The 13,333-nt window shown below is 42.6% G+C and overlaps 1 protein-coding gene across 3 annotated transcripts; it reads right to left on the bottom strand.

Moving 5' to 3' along the window:
- Positions 1–2,905: 2,905 nt before the first annotated feature.
- On the bottom strand, positions 2,906–11,768 carry CAMLG (calcium modulating ligand). Of its 3 annotated transcripts, XR_014788395.1 has the most exons (5): positions 11,505–11,768; positions 10,518–10,969; positions 8,344–8,409; positions 4,580–6,756; positions 2,909–4,539 (listed from the first exon to the last, which is right to left on the bottom strand). XR_014788395.1 is itself a non-coding variant. In XM_084838924.1 (4 exons), exons 1-4 carry the CDS (start codon positions 11,683–11,685, stop codon positions 6,565–6,567), a joined length of 891 nt encoding a protein of 296 aa, XP_084695050.1. In that variant the 5' UTR covers positions 11,686–11,768; the 3' UTR covers positions 2,906–6,564. The 3 variants fall into 3 exon arrangements, 1 of the variants encoding a protein (XP_084695050.1); XM_084838924.1 differs by having other exon boundaries at positions 2,906–6,756; XR_014788396.1 differs by lacking the exon at positions 2,909–4,539 and having other exon boundaries at positions 4,913–6,756; positions 10,353–10,969.
- Positions 11,769–13,333: the final 1,565 nt, after the last annotated feature.

Below are 13,333 nucleotides of genomic sequence, written 5' to 3'. Positions count from 1 at the left end.
CTCTGGGGAAACAAATTCTTTAATTGTATTGAATCTGTTTTTTCCTTGTAACTTCATACTGCTTTCAGTGAGCTTGTAGGTAAAGGGAAACTTCAATATCCCACTGTTTTCCTTCTTTACTTTCTAAAGCATCATTGTTGTCAGTACGATTTATGATCTATGTGCTGCAGTGGAAATGAAGATGGACATCGGAGCATCCAGTTTTATGTTACTGAGCATTTCAGAAAGTTACTGGAATATTCAGTACCGGGCATAAAGTTACTAGTTTCTATTATATCAGTAGTGAATACACAAGCCTACTGATCAGGGAACACTCAACAGAGTCTTAGAACTCTGTAATTTATGTAGATAAATTTATTATTTATTTATTGTATGGCACATTTACATCGCATTACAATAAAAAAATTATGTAGATTTATGTACATTTTTATGTACATAATTTTTATAATTATGTACATAAAAATGTACATAAATCTACATAAAAAGTTATTGTAATGCGCGTAGATAAAAAATATGTATTTTGGACACTGAATTGGATCCAGATTTATTTATACTTAGAGTAGACCCATTGATTTTAGGCCTAAATCCTAGCATCCCCTGAGCGCCAGCAGGCTCTCTGAAGCCATGTGCAATGAGACATGAGGGGAAAGAAATTGGCAGAGGGCCTTTTGTGTGCACATGTGATTTTGGGGATACTGGTCTCTCCAATAATTTGAAAGCAAACTATGGGTAGCAGTTGTTTAAAATACGTTGCAATTTGGTAGGAAACAAGTGCTGCTGAGATATCCAAGAATTAACATACATCTTAACAGTACTGGGTGACCAGCCAGATGGGTGATTAATAAATTTAATAAATACTGCAAGTATGAGATCCCATTATTATTTTTGCATCCTCCATTTCCACCACACATCTATAATCAACAATATAATTAGATCTCCAGTGTCTCACTGTGCTTCTTCCATACGTCATCCTACAGCAGGGGCAGGCAATACTGTGGTGCAGGTGCTGCCCCCCAATGCAGCCCTTGCCTCACTGCCAAATTTGGTGGCGGTGGGGGAAAAACACACCGCTTCAACTGACAGTTCCCAGGGCCTGCAGCCTCTGGCCTAGTGCCTCAGCCAGAGAACCAAGGGCCACTGGGAGGCTTCACTCCCTGCCTTGCAGGATGAATATCATGGCAAGGGGGAGACCAAGCTAGCCCCGTACATCAGCCAGAGAAGGAACAACTTCAGGGAGCTCATTTTGCTCTTCCTTGCCAAGAAGAACACCTATACTAACCCTGGAACTAAGAACTGGTGCCTGAGTTTTGCTTTTTGCTTCCTCCCTCCCAATCCCTTTTCTGTCGTATCTTTTACGATTGTAAACCTGAGACAAGAGAGTGTCTTCTTGTTAATCTTTGTAAACCACTCTGGGGGCCTTTTTTAGCTGAAGAGCAGGGTAAAAATGCTGTAAGTAAGTAAATAAATACATACATACATTTGACCATTTTAGCACTCCATAGCCACAACCCAGCGTTTTTAAAAACTTTTTTGTGAGGACACCCCCACGGACTGCACAGCACCCCACAGACTGTAGCCCATGGGACCTCCTGCAGTTACCCACCTGTCCTACAGCCTCAAAAGAGATTACCACATATCCTTAGCTCGTATCTTCTTCACAGCGGCCCTGTGGCAAATGATCAGTCAAGAGAGAGGACACGCACACACCATTTGCCACGAACAGCCAAGGAAAGTTTATGGCTGAGTATAGATCAGAACTGATTGGCAGGAGATTCAGGACAAAGGTACTTCTTCGTACAACACACCATTAATATATGGAATTGCTGCAACAAGATGTGATGCTTGCCACTAGCTTAGATTGCTTTGAAAGGGGATTAGAGAAATTCATGGCAGATAGACCTATGAGCAGCTATTAGCCGTGATGGAACCTATATGGAACCTCCAGGTTCAAAGGCAGATTGCCACTGAAGAGCAATTACTGGCAAGCAACAACAGAAGTTGGCTATTGCACTCTTGCCTTGCTTGTAGATCTGGTTGACCACTGCAGGAAACAGAATGCTGTACTAGACAGACCTTTGGTCAGGGCTCTTATATAACCTATGCAGTGCATTTTGAAGTGCAGGTGCTCACCTTGACAGTCCTCATAGCCATGTCCTCAGGGAGAGTCCAAAAATGCAGGCAGATGTGTTGATCCGTATCAACAAACCACCGCTAGCAGTTTTCATCTCCACCAGGAGCAGGTCTTTGGGGTCTTAATTGGCCATTCAAGACCAATCCAGTCCAAAATACTTTGAATTACAAGAGTGATAGCTCACAATATATTGTTGCTCAGAACATCAATCCCCCAACTGCCCCAGCCACTGTGAGAATTGCAGCTAAGCTCAGAGGGAATTCTGAGGATTGTAGATGTCATCATCCCTGCTAATCAAAAAGTCCCAGCGCTTTGACCCTGTGAGCCCTAGCAGTCCTACCCCAAACCCAAAGGTTGGGTTTATTTCCTCAATTCTGTTGTAACCAATCTCAGGTGTCACAAATTCCTAGACTTGCAGGCTTTTCTAAGTGCTGAAACACTATGAGAATTGGAGAGGTTAGTAAAACATTAGAATCACAAAGAAAACAGGTTCTCAGGATGCCAAAAAAACACATTTATTGTAGGAAGCCCAAAGCGTTTTGGCCTTTTTCTTATTTTTAGGCTTTCTTCAGGGGGTAGACAAAAAAAGTCTGCAGAATCTCCTGTGTCAATCTACTGGGCTTCCTACAATAAAAATTTGTTTTGCGTCCTGAGAACCTGTTTCTCTTTGTGGTTTACTTTGGATGCTCACCTCCTTCTGTTTTCTTAGTAAAACATTTGACAACCTGTGCAGTCTTTTCTTTTAAATGAAAGAGTAGTGCCAAAGCATAAAAGAATCGCAACAAACATAACTTTAATAAATTTAATAGGACCAGTGTAGAAATAATTACATTGAAGGGCATACATGACCACATGAGATTTATTGAACAGAGGAGCTCCAGTTTTTGCAAAAGGAAACATATACAGGACATCTTCTGACTATTCACCTTTTATTCCACCCTATACATCACTTTTCACAGCAGACAAGAGGGCTATATATGAAAGTTCTATGTTCTGCAAGTGCGCCTTTAGAATAAAAAAATCCAGTTGGAGTTTAGATACATACTGTTTTGTCACTATTTAAAACTCCAGTGCAGCAAATTTGGTTACAGGAATTCAGAACTACCAGCTGAAAGGTCATGATTTTGATGGCTAATAAGAACAGCTTTAACTGAAGAAGCTGAAATTATTAGGTTGGAATAATGAACTGCTCAGGACATTTTGGAGATTTGTGATGAATCTGCAATAGCCATTCACCTCAGTATTCTAGTATTCTAAATACTAGCTGAATTTCATCCCTCACTTACAAAGCAAATGCTGAATCTTTTCATGTTCATCCATTAGTTTCAAATACGTCCTTTCAATATGTCAGAGGTATAGTCAGACCTGATAAAGATTACTTTAGATAACAGAACATGTATGATTATATATTGAGATTTTAGTGGAGTGAAAAACTGACTGAACACAATAGAATACATTGAGGCCACCAAGAGGAAGGAAACATATGCACAGAAAGAATCCAAATGCAAACAGAGCTTATGCTTGCTGTTCTTGCTACATCAATAAAGTGGCTTTTTAAACTGAACAGAGACTTGCCTTTTAGCAGGGGAAAATGCTGTGGCAAAAACACCCACCAACATTTCAGCTCTGCACCCTCTTCTCTCCTGTGCATCCATGCCCCTTTTAGGGATCTCACTCTAAGACACTTTTCTTCATGTAACAGATGTAATTAAAACAGCAAAATTCAGTTCAATTAATATATTATTAAAATTATAAAGCAGAAAAGTTTTTAAAAACTAGTAAGGAAGCAAAGTCTTAGTTGCTATTAAGGAACAACCAATTTTGCTTTCCAACAAAACCCACAACCGCCTCTAAAAAAGAAACTACTTTAGCCTGTGTAATCACAGAGCTGTAACAAAAACTAGGTAAAATTCAGATGCAGCAGGCATTTTCAGAGATTATAACCACATGATAGCAGCCACGTTTCCAAATTGTTTGGACAGGCCACTTAGATGTTAGTTCCCAATCTGTCTTAAGAGCTAAGGTAAAATCCACTCATCATTCAGGATAATGGGAACTCTTCCACAGTAGTCTAATTTCTCACTGAATCCTGGAGGGAGCAATCCTATGTGGATTGACAGTCGCCTCCAAGCCCAGGGGCGACCGCCTATCCAGTGCAGGGTGGGAGGAATGGTGAGGGATGAATCTCCTCCTTGCTCCCCCCACCCTGCTTTTGCGGCTAGACAGCAGATTTTGGCTGTCTAGCTGTGGGACCTTGGGGTGCGGGAAGTGGCAGCCGGACGACACATAGGATGTGTTGTACCGGCATTTCTGACCTCCGTGCCCCTGGGAACACCCCATTTCCACCGCTCCGCACTGCCTAAGAGGCAGCGCGGGAGGGGGTGGGTGTCGGTTCTCCAGGAACTGACCTTGGAGCACAGGCTCCAAGGTCAGTTCCTGGAAACCGACCTATCCTACGGCCATCTAACTGCTGACCAGCAGCCATAGGATTGTGCCGTAAGGCTGGTGCTAGTGCAACACAGAAGCACATGTAAGGATTATGAATGGGCCACAGGTCTTGGATTGGCATTTAGGAACACCCTCAAATAGTGATGGCAACAGCCACACACTGCACCAAACCAGAGCAGATGCAGACAGGAAGGAATCCTCACATGAGAAAAGGAGGGCTGCAGGTGCACATTCTCTCTTAGTCACCGTTCCATGTTACATTTGAACCAGCCCTTACACTAGTCACACAACGTTATTCAAATAAAGATCAAGTGATAAAATCTGTCATCTTTTATGATGTACAGCAATTGTGATTTATTGAAGGAACTTGGAAAGAAAGGTAAATGTGTGGGAGACATCTTCCTTAACAAAAATAAATAAGCAAAGGACCATCAATTAAAGCCAAGCAAAGACTTGATTATGGTACTGACCAGTAGACAGCAGCTTTCAGTAATGACCATAAACATTAACTTGCAATTGTCCTACCGATTTCAATGGAATATACTTCAAGTAACTTCATTTCAGATGGGTTATAAAAACTCATTTATACTACAGCTTTTAAAGTCATCATTTCCATGTGAGCTGAACATGTTCTGTGTCATCCATTTTCTAAACCACTATGCACACTAAGCAGCAGATTAAATTTGGGGGTGAAGACTAGTTTGTAGCCTACCAAGCCACAGTGTTCCCCTATTACTGATAAATGTAATGACCCCTCAAATGTCCAGGCAAAAGAGGCTGAACTTTACATGTACATGTTCTTGGGAAAGAAAATATAAGAAATATGATGCAGATGTCTGCCTTTGTTTATACTACAAAGATCAAAACAAAAAAGCACTTGAAAAGCCAGAGGGATGAATAACACTGGTGACACTTTTAGGTACAAGAGTCTAATTACCCAAGAGAGCAGATCTCCAATGTCCACTCTTACTGCAGCATATTACGTTAGATCATGTAAACACAAGTAATTAGGATTCCAACTCAGATGAAAAAGTTCATGCATACTCATGGGGGTTGGATTTCACAACTCAGTATTTTTGCTCTGCCATTCACATTTCATATCAAGCCTTTCTCACTATTATAAACAGAGTATGCCCACCATTAAGCAAAGAGTAAGATGATTAACTACATATGGCCTAATTCTGTTGGAGAAACAGAAGTCTTGGGGTTGACTGTATTTTTGTCAGAATATTCCAATTGCTAAAATGTATTAATTGAGAGATTTAAGGTAATAAAAAACATTGGAGCAGCAGTTCCTAAGAAGTTCCTCTGGTTGGATCCAGGACATCCTGTCCACAAATAGAAGATCTCCTTGCATTTACGGAAGGGACCAAAACCCACAGCAGGTTCTCACTGAAGGAGGAAGGAGAGGAAGTAATTTTCGTCCATTTCCCCCTCCCACTGCAGCTCCTCACGCCGCCTACCACACTGCTTGAGAGGGTCCCCCAGTTCTCTGGAACAGATTTTCAGAAAGCACAAGGAGGAGGAGGAGGAAGTGGCAAAAGTTCCTTCCCTCCTTTCATCCAGCAGTAGCATCCCATAGATGCCAAGTTCTGCTCACAGGAATTCTGGATCCAAGCCATAAAGTATAATGCAATTCTGCCAAGCACAAGATCTCATCCATGCTGTGTTCTCCCACTGAACAGCCACAGGGAAAGATTAGAGTTTAAGGTGATGTATGGAACAGGGTGGGGGTGTCATATTCTAACAGAACAGCTCTGTCCTTGGAATGATATCTGTATTCTATCTTCCACATTTGAGATCACCACTTACTGTACTACTTCAACTTCAAAGCTGGGACCATGCCTTTCCCTTCAGAAATGTGTTTAAGCTGCACTGAAACAAGAATTGGATAACAGTTTAACCCTGTTTATATATCCAGAGGTGTATATGAAATCAAGACTGACACAGTCCTGCTGCAGTTATCACACTGAGTTCCACAGCTATCATGGCACTTCTGAGCCAAAAAACACAAGCAGTTCATGGCAGAAGATGAAGGTAAAGAAATAGACACAAAGGTCTGTAAAGACATCCCCCATTTTGCTGTAAGTGTCCATGGAACGACTAATCACTTCCGCGGGGATCCCAGAAAGTAAAAGAGCAGCAGTCAATACTGTAGTCTTTGTCTTCTTTTCACTCTGTATAAGAAATAAAAGGATTACTTTAGCTTTCATAGTTTGCATTTTTAAATGCATTATCAGAGTTTTAATTTCAGAGTGCCTTTACAAGATACACACATCCCCCATGTTACATAAAATGTGTGTAGCCCCAAACTCTGTGCAAAAATGTAAAACAACAAAGCCAACATTTCTCACTGAAGTTATTCAAAAGTAAGTTGCACAAAGCAAAAAAACCAAAAACAAAACCAGAATAGTAAAACAGGTAAGAGACTAACCTGCCTACACAGTTCCTACTATGGACTGCATGGATGGCAGGGAAAGGCTACATTAGTGTAAGCATTTTGGTTTTCATATCCAGAGCAGCTGCAATGCAACTTATTAGAGGGACATGCTCCCAAATAAACACAAACTGGATCAAGCTACATCCTATATATAATATATCAGTGCCATAAACATCTACAAATGAAGACATGTGACCTAAGCTCTCCAATGCCTCTGAGAGAACTCCTGTAATACGTTATCTGTTTTATAAGTCTCTCACCTTAATACACATCTTAAGTCAGAATAGCCCAACCATTTTATCTCCCTAATGTTAATGCATTATTTCTCCCGAAATGCTAATTTTCTTTCAGTCTTAGATCAGTTTTCATAACAGAACTGTCTGCTGCACAGCCTTTTTCTTATGAATTAGTAGTGGAGAGACTCATATTTATTACTGATGAGCAGACTGTTACAGGTTTTCCAGTTCTTCAGTCTTCTGCATTTAGGGCATGTAGAAAGACAGCATGTTTAGACAGAAAGAAGTCCTTCCACTCCCAGCATTCCACAGCCAGTATGGATAGGATCACATAGGATTGCGCCCTTAAAGTTATAAGAAGTGGATGAGTAAGAACCTGATCTATTATCTCACCCCCCTCCTTATGAATACCATATAGATCAATCTTCCTCAAACTTTGACTACAACTCCCAGCATCCCCCAGTCAGCATGGCTGGAGGGCAGGTTAGGAAAGGCTGATATAGATGCATTCAGGATAGTAAACAACAGCATACACATTTCCCTCCACAAGAGATGATAAACTGTTTATTCTATATCGGGGTAGGCAGAAGGTAGATTTCCAGATGTTTTGGACTTCAACTCCCAGAAGCCCCTGCCAGCATGGCTATTGAACAGGAATGCTGGGAGTTGAAGTCCAAAACATCTGGAGATCTGTCGTCTGCTCATCCCTAGAGAATAATTGATTCATTTCTATAATGGCTGTATGCTCACTAGACCTGGGGGTAAATTGTGTTTGGCTGGGTGAGACACTGTTTTGGACCACTGCAATGAAATAAAGAGGCTCATGAAAGGTAACTAAGGGCAGGACTAACAGGTTAGCTAACAGGTTAGGTGGCTAACATATAGAAACACCCTATACGTATCTACTCAGAAATAAGCCCCAATGGAACTTTCTGCCAGGTAAATGTGTATAGAATAGCACACAAAATGTCATAATGCCATCGTCTCTTACAGTGTATATAATCCAACAATATTCTAGAATAGTTTTTGCTGCATTTTTAAAAAATTAGGTATGTTGAAAATACATTAGTCCTAATAAAAGACCTTACCTTTGGAAAATACTTGGACAACCCCATGTATGCAAGCTGTAAGGTAAGAAATGGAGCAAATATAGACTGTGGGGGGAAAAACAAAAAAAGTTGTATGAATCAGAAAGCAGTAATGAGGAAGTACACTGATATACACTTTCTGATATACACCTATTTCTTGTGACATGCATCAGGCAACGCACTGAAAAAATATATACAGAAGTAGATCCAAGTTTCAAAATATCACTGTCCAAGTAGAATGTGCTTATATTTAAGGATGATCCAGAGGTCACTAACATACATATAATCTACTGCTTTAGAGCTTGTAGGGTATACGTGTGTGTAAGATATATCCCTTATGGAATTATGGTAGCATCTATCTTAAAAGTGCCTTTTACATGAAACATTAAGTCAAAAGTCATTATTTCACATCATATAAAGTCAACATATTATAATGTTCCAAGATATTTTTGTATAATGAGAAATAACAAATTGCATGTTATATTGTTGGGAAATGGTTGTGTAATTATCCAGTTTCCTTAAAAGAAAAGAAAAAAAGCCTGTGCGTGTCTCAAAATGGGTTGGATAGTTTTAGATTATTTTTTGATGGGAGACAATGGGGTTTAACCCTCTCCATTTTTGCCTTCTAGAACCTTGCTAATTTGACCTCAGTCTTGAAATTAGATTCCTTAAAGTTTGTGATGATGCTACAGCTTTAGCCCAATGACTTGGGAGAGGTCACTTTATGTGATCAACTCACCACTGGATTAAGACAAGATGGAACGCTAAGCATATTTTGTAGTTTATTATTTACTACATTTCTATACTGCCCAATAGCCAAAGTTGTCTGGGAGGTTCACAACTGTTAAAGTTCACAGATCAAGAAGCCAAGTTTGTACTGCTATCAAATGTTATCACTGACTGTAAAGATCAAGTAAGCCAGCTTCTAAAGTAACTATCTGCTTCAGAAAGAACTGGCAATAGCACTAGATAGGCATATACACAACGGGAAGACATTTGCAAAGAACAAGTACTCAACATTTTTAAACAATCCTTCTTATACACTGATTTGGTCTTATAGGCCCCTTCCAACCCTACTGTTCTATGATTCTATATACAAAGCCTTACAGACAACTTTTGTTTTTAAACACCTTACCTCCTCACAAAACATTCTGTCTACCCACCCAATACATCGTACAAGAATGTGAGTTTGGAAATGTGGCTCCCCCCAGCTATAAATACACTAAGCAACCTCCAGCTGAAGCCACTGCAGCTGGAGGTTGCCTTCAGTCTTCATCGGCAATATGGGGCTAATGATATTGGCCCATCTTAAACGGTGGTTGCAAGAATGACTGAGACAATCGCAAAAAACTTTGAACATTTGAAATGCACTATGTAAGTGTATGATTCAAACAGGTCAGGACTCATTTGAAGGGATGATAGTCAGCTGTGCTTTAGTACCATTTGTATGGAGTGGGAAAGCAGTGCACACAGCCAGAAAAACACACAACACTATTTTCAGCCCTGGGATTTCTGTCCCTTCCCATAACTTAACTGATGCCAAGAGAAGTGCACCAAGGTATAATAATTTCATGACACTGTTTCTATGCCAAGGCTTCTTGTGGCTCTGACACTCTTGCTACTTGGCCATCTCTATGGGCCTTGAAGTAGCCAGATTCTGGCTGAACATCAGGAAAAACTTCTTGACTGTCAGAGCAATATGGCAATGGAGCCAACTACCTAGGGAGGTGATGGGCTCTCCCACACTGGAGGCATTCAAGATGAAGCTGGACAGCTATCTGCCAGGGATGCTTTGACTTAGATTCCTGCATTGAGCAGGCCTCGATGATCTTATAGGCCTCTTCCAACCCTACTATTCTATGATTCTAGCCATTACTTGCTCATCACAGGAATATCTTAAACCACAGACTTCTGTGTTATCCTTAAAAATTACTACGTGAAGCAGAGTTATAGTGGACAGAGTTATAGATCTGGACCTGAACCTAGTTCTCAAGTGGAGATGTACTCACTTGATGGTTTTGGGAAAGTCATCATTTCTTGGTGTAAGTACCCCATCTGTGAAACAGGAATTCCAGTGTCCTACTCTACAGAGCTGCCAATAAGGCAACTAAGCAAAACAAAAACAAAAACAAAAAACAAAAAAAATGTAATAACATTTTTTTTTTTTTACTCACCAAGTATTTGCACACAAAAGCTCTAACTCCAATGGCAAGAAGTGCACACCCAACTAATCTAAAAATACGGAAGGAATCAAATTCCTCCACAGCATTTCCATTTTCCTGGCTTGGCTTCTCACTCATCAGCTGGTTTCTTAGCTTCATCGCTTCATCAAATCTCGATAAATACTGGTCTAACCCATGGCGAGGTGCTCGCTGAGGAACTTCCATCAGATCCCCTCTACTGCGCTGCCGAAGTTCACTGGTGCCATCACTACCAACCTCAGAATTTTTGCTAAACAAGTCCTTTTTCTCTCCCTTGTGCTCTGTCATACTACTTGCATGATCAGCTGTCCCTGCCAAACTGCAGACAGTATCACCAAGCACAACCCGCTTGGAAACAGGAGCTGGAAGGGGGCCTGGTTTATCTTGCTCCAGCTGAAGCTTAGATTCTGAATGGCTGTCATCATCTAAAGAGGAGACAAAAAGAAAGACAGGAGATGCCTAGTGCAAAGGGAGCGACATTTGAACCCACAGCCCGTATCAGATTTACGGCGCAATCCTTCGCATGTTTAGACACAGAAAAGGCCTACAACTCCCAGCATTCGCCAGCCAGCCTTGCTGGCTAGGGAATGCTGGGAGTTGTAGGCCTTTTCTCTGTCTAAACATGCACAAGACTGCGCCCTCAATCAAGTATCGCCCACCACCATTATACAAAATACCCTTGGAAGGGAAAAAGCGCCCCAAAAGCGCTTTATCATTTCGTAGCTACTTTTAAGAGGCCACAGTAATTTGTTAATACAGACTATTCTCCGCGCAGACTGTTGACCCGGCCCAAGTTTTCGGCTGGGAATGAGAGGAGGACTAGGGAGAGAACGAGGGGGCCTCCATGCGCTGCCCCGCCCCGCCCCGCCCCGCCCCCCTATGCCTCGGTCCGCTTTCAAACCGAAGGTCCTGCTCTCTTAGCACAGCCAGAGGCGAGCCCAAGCCGCGCCTCGTCCTCACCCGCCTTTGGCCGATGGAAACCCATGATCCGATTGATCCGCTCCTCCGAGTTCATCAGCAGCTTCCTCCGACGAATCTCGGCCCGACGCTGAGAGGCCGTGAGTCCGGCGGTCGCTGCTGAAGAGCTGGCAGCCCCCTCATGGCCGATGCTCCCGTCTCCTTCCAGGGGGTCTGGCTCCATCCCTCCCCAGACAGCAGCAGCACCTCAAAAGCTTTCTGTCCGCAGACACACACACACACAATGGAAACAGCCAGGCCCGCTCTGCCAATCATCCACTAACGCGCAGGCGCTGCCGCCGCCATTTTAGGTACCGCCCCCAGACCGTGGAACGAGCGGCGCCATCTTGGATGAGGGTTGGAACTGCTTTTACCACGAGAGCGACGCCTTGAGACTGCTGCTTAGGAGCTGATGCCCTTAGCAGAGATGGAGAGAATGACCTCGCGGGGAAAAGGCGTGTGGCGGGGGAGGGAGCTGCCGCAAGAGAAGAGCCGGGAGTAGGCGATGACCTCATACGGTCAGGAGTGGTGGCTATAGTCGCCTCCGCAGCGTAGGTAGGTGCTGGTCTCGTCTGCCCTAGGCGAATGCAGGAGGGCGTGCCATCCGTCTGGGATGACAGGACAGGACATCATAAAGGCAGTGGCATTTGTCGTCATTTTCAAACCTAATCCCAAAACATATTTGGGGAAGTGGAAATAGCGCCACAACTTGGGAAAACTGAGCCTAGGATCCGATGCGCACTCGCGTGGGAGTAATCCCTATCGGCCACAATAGGATTTACTTCAGAGTAAGCATGTATTGGACCAGCTCCACATTGGGTGGCCTGTTGAGAATTCACGAACGAACTGTTGCTTGTATATACCAGGTGGCCCAAAAGTGGGTATACAGTTGTGTAGAATGTCGATGGGAGGGGGAGAGAATGTGTGGGTAGAAGATGTGTGGGTGGAGTCAGAATGACAGTTGGGGAGAGTGAGTGACAGGGAGTGACAGTTAAATCAGTTAAGTGGAATGCATTTCGAGCACTTACGAGACTAAACAGTGTTAAACAAATGTAAATGTAATAAACAATGTAATAAAATGCAAATAAACTATACTGTATACCTACTTTTGGGCCACTGTGTACACACACACACACTGGCCTTTGTAGCATTCAAACACAAACCTCACTGTTTTACCTCTACTCTTTCACAAATACTTTTAAAACAGTCTATTATGCCTTTAACAAAAAATCCCATACTATGATCCAATACCCATATGATCTCCCTCAAAATTAAATGTTCCCTTTTAAGAAAAACTGAGCAATATGAACTTTATTTATGTTCTGAACCAGTGCCTGAGCACGGTAATGGACTGGATGAGGGCTAATAAACTGAAACTCAATCCAGACAAGACGGAGGTACTGTTAGTGGGTGGTTCGTCTGCCCGGCTCAGTGATATTCAACCTGTTCTGGAGGGGGTTGCACTCCCCCTAAAGGATCAGGTTCGTAGTTTGGGGGTGCTCTTGGATCCAGAACTGTCACTTGAGGCACAGGTGAACTCAGTGGCACGGAGCACTTTTTATCAGCTTAGGCTGGTATACCAACTACGCCCTTATCTGGACAGAGATAGCCTAGCTACAGTTATCCATGCTCTGATAACTTCTTGTCTGGATTACTGCAGTGCGTTATACGTGGGGCTGCCTTTGAAAACGGTCCGGAAACTTCAGATGGTCCAAAATAGGGCAGCAAGATTGTTAACAGGGACTGGCCTGCGAGCTCATATTACGCCAGTACTTTTCCAGCTGCACTGGCTGCCGGTCCATTTCCGGGCCCGATTCAAAGTGCTGGTGTTA

The sequence above is a fragment of the Heloderma suspectum genome, chromosome 2 (genome assembly GCF_057233095.1).
Source record: "Heloderma suspectum isolate Gila_16-S chromosome 2, 16-S_ref, whole genome shotgun sequence".
Lineage (NCBI taxonomy): Eukaryota > Metazoa > Chordata > Lepidosauria > Squamata > Helodermatidae > Heloderma > Heloderma suspectum.
Note: the sequence above shows the minus strand (reverse complement) of the source record. Positions and strands in the feature narration are given on the sequence as shown.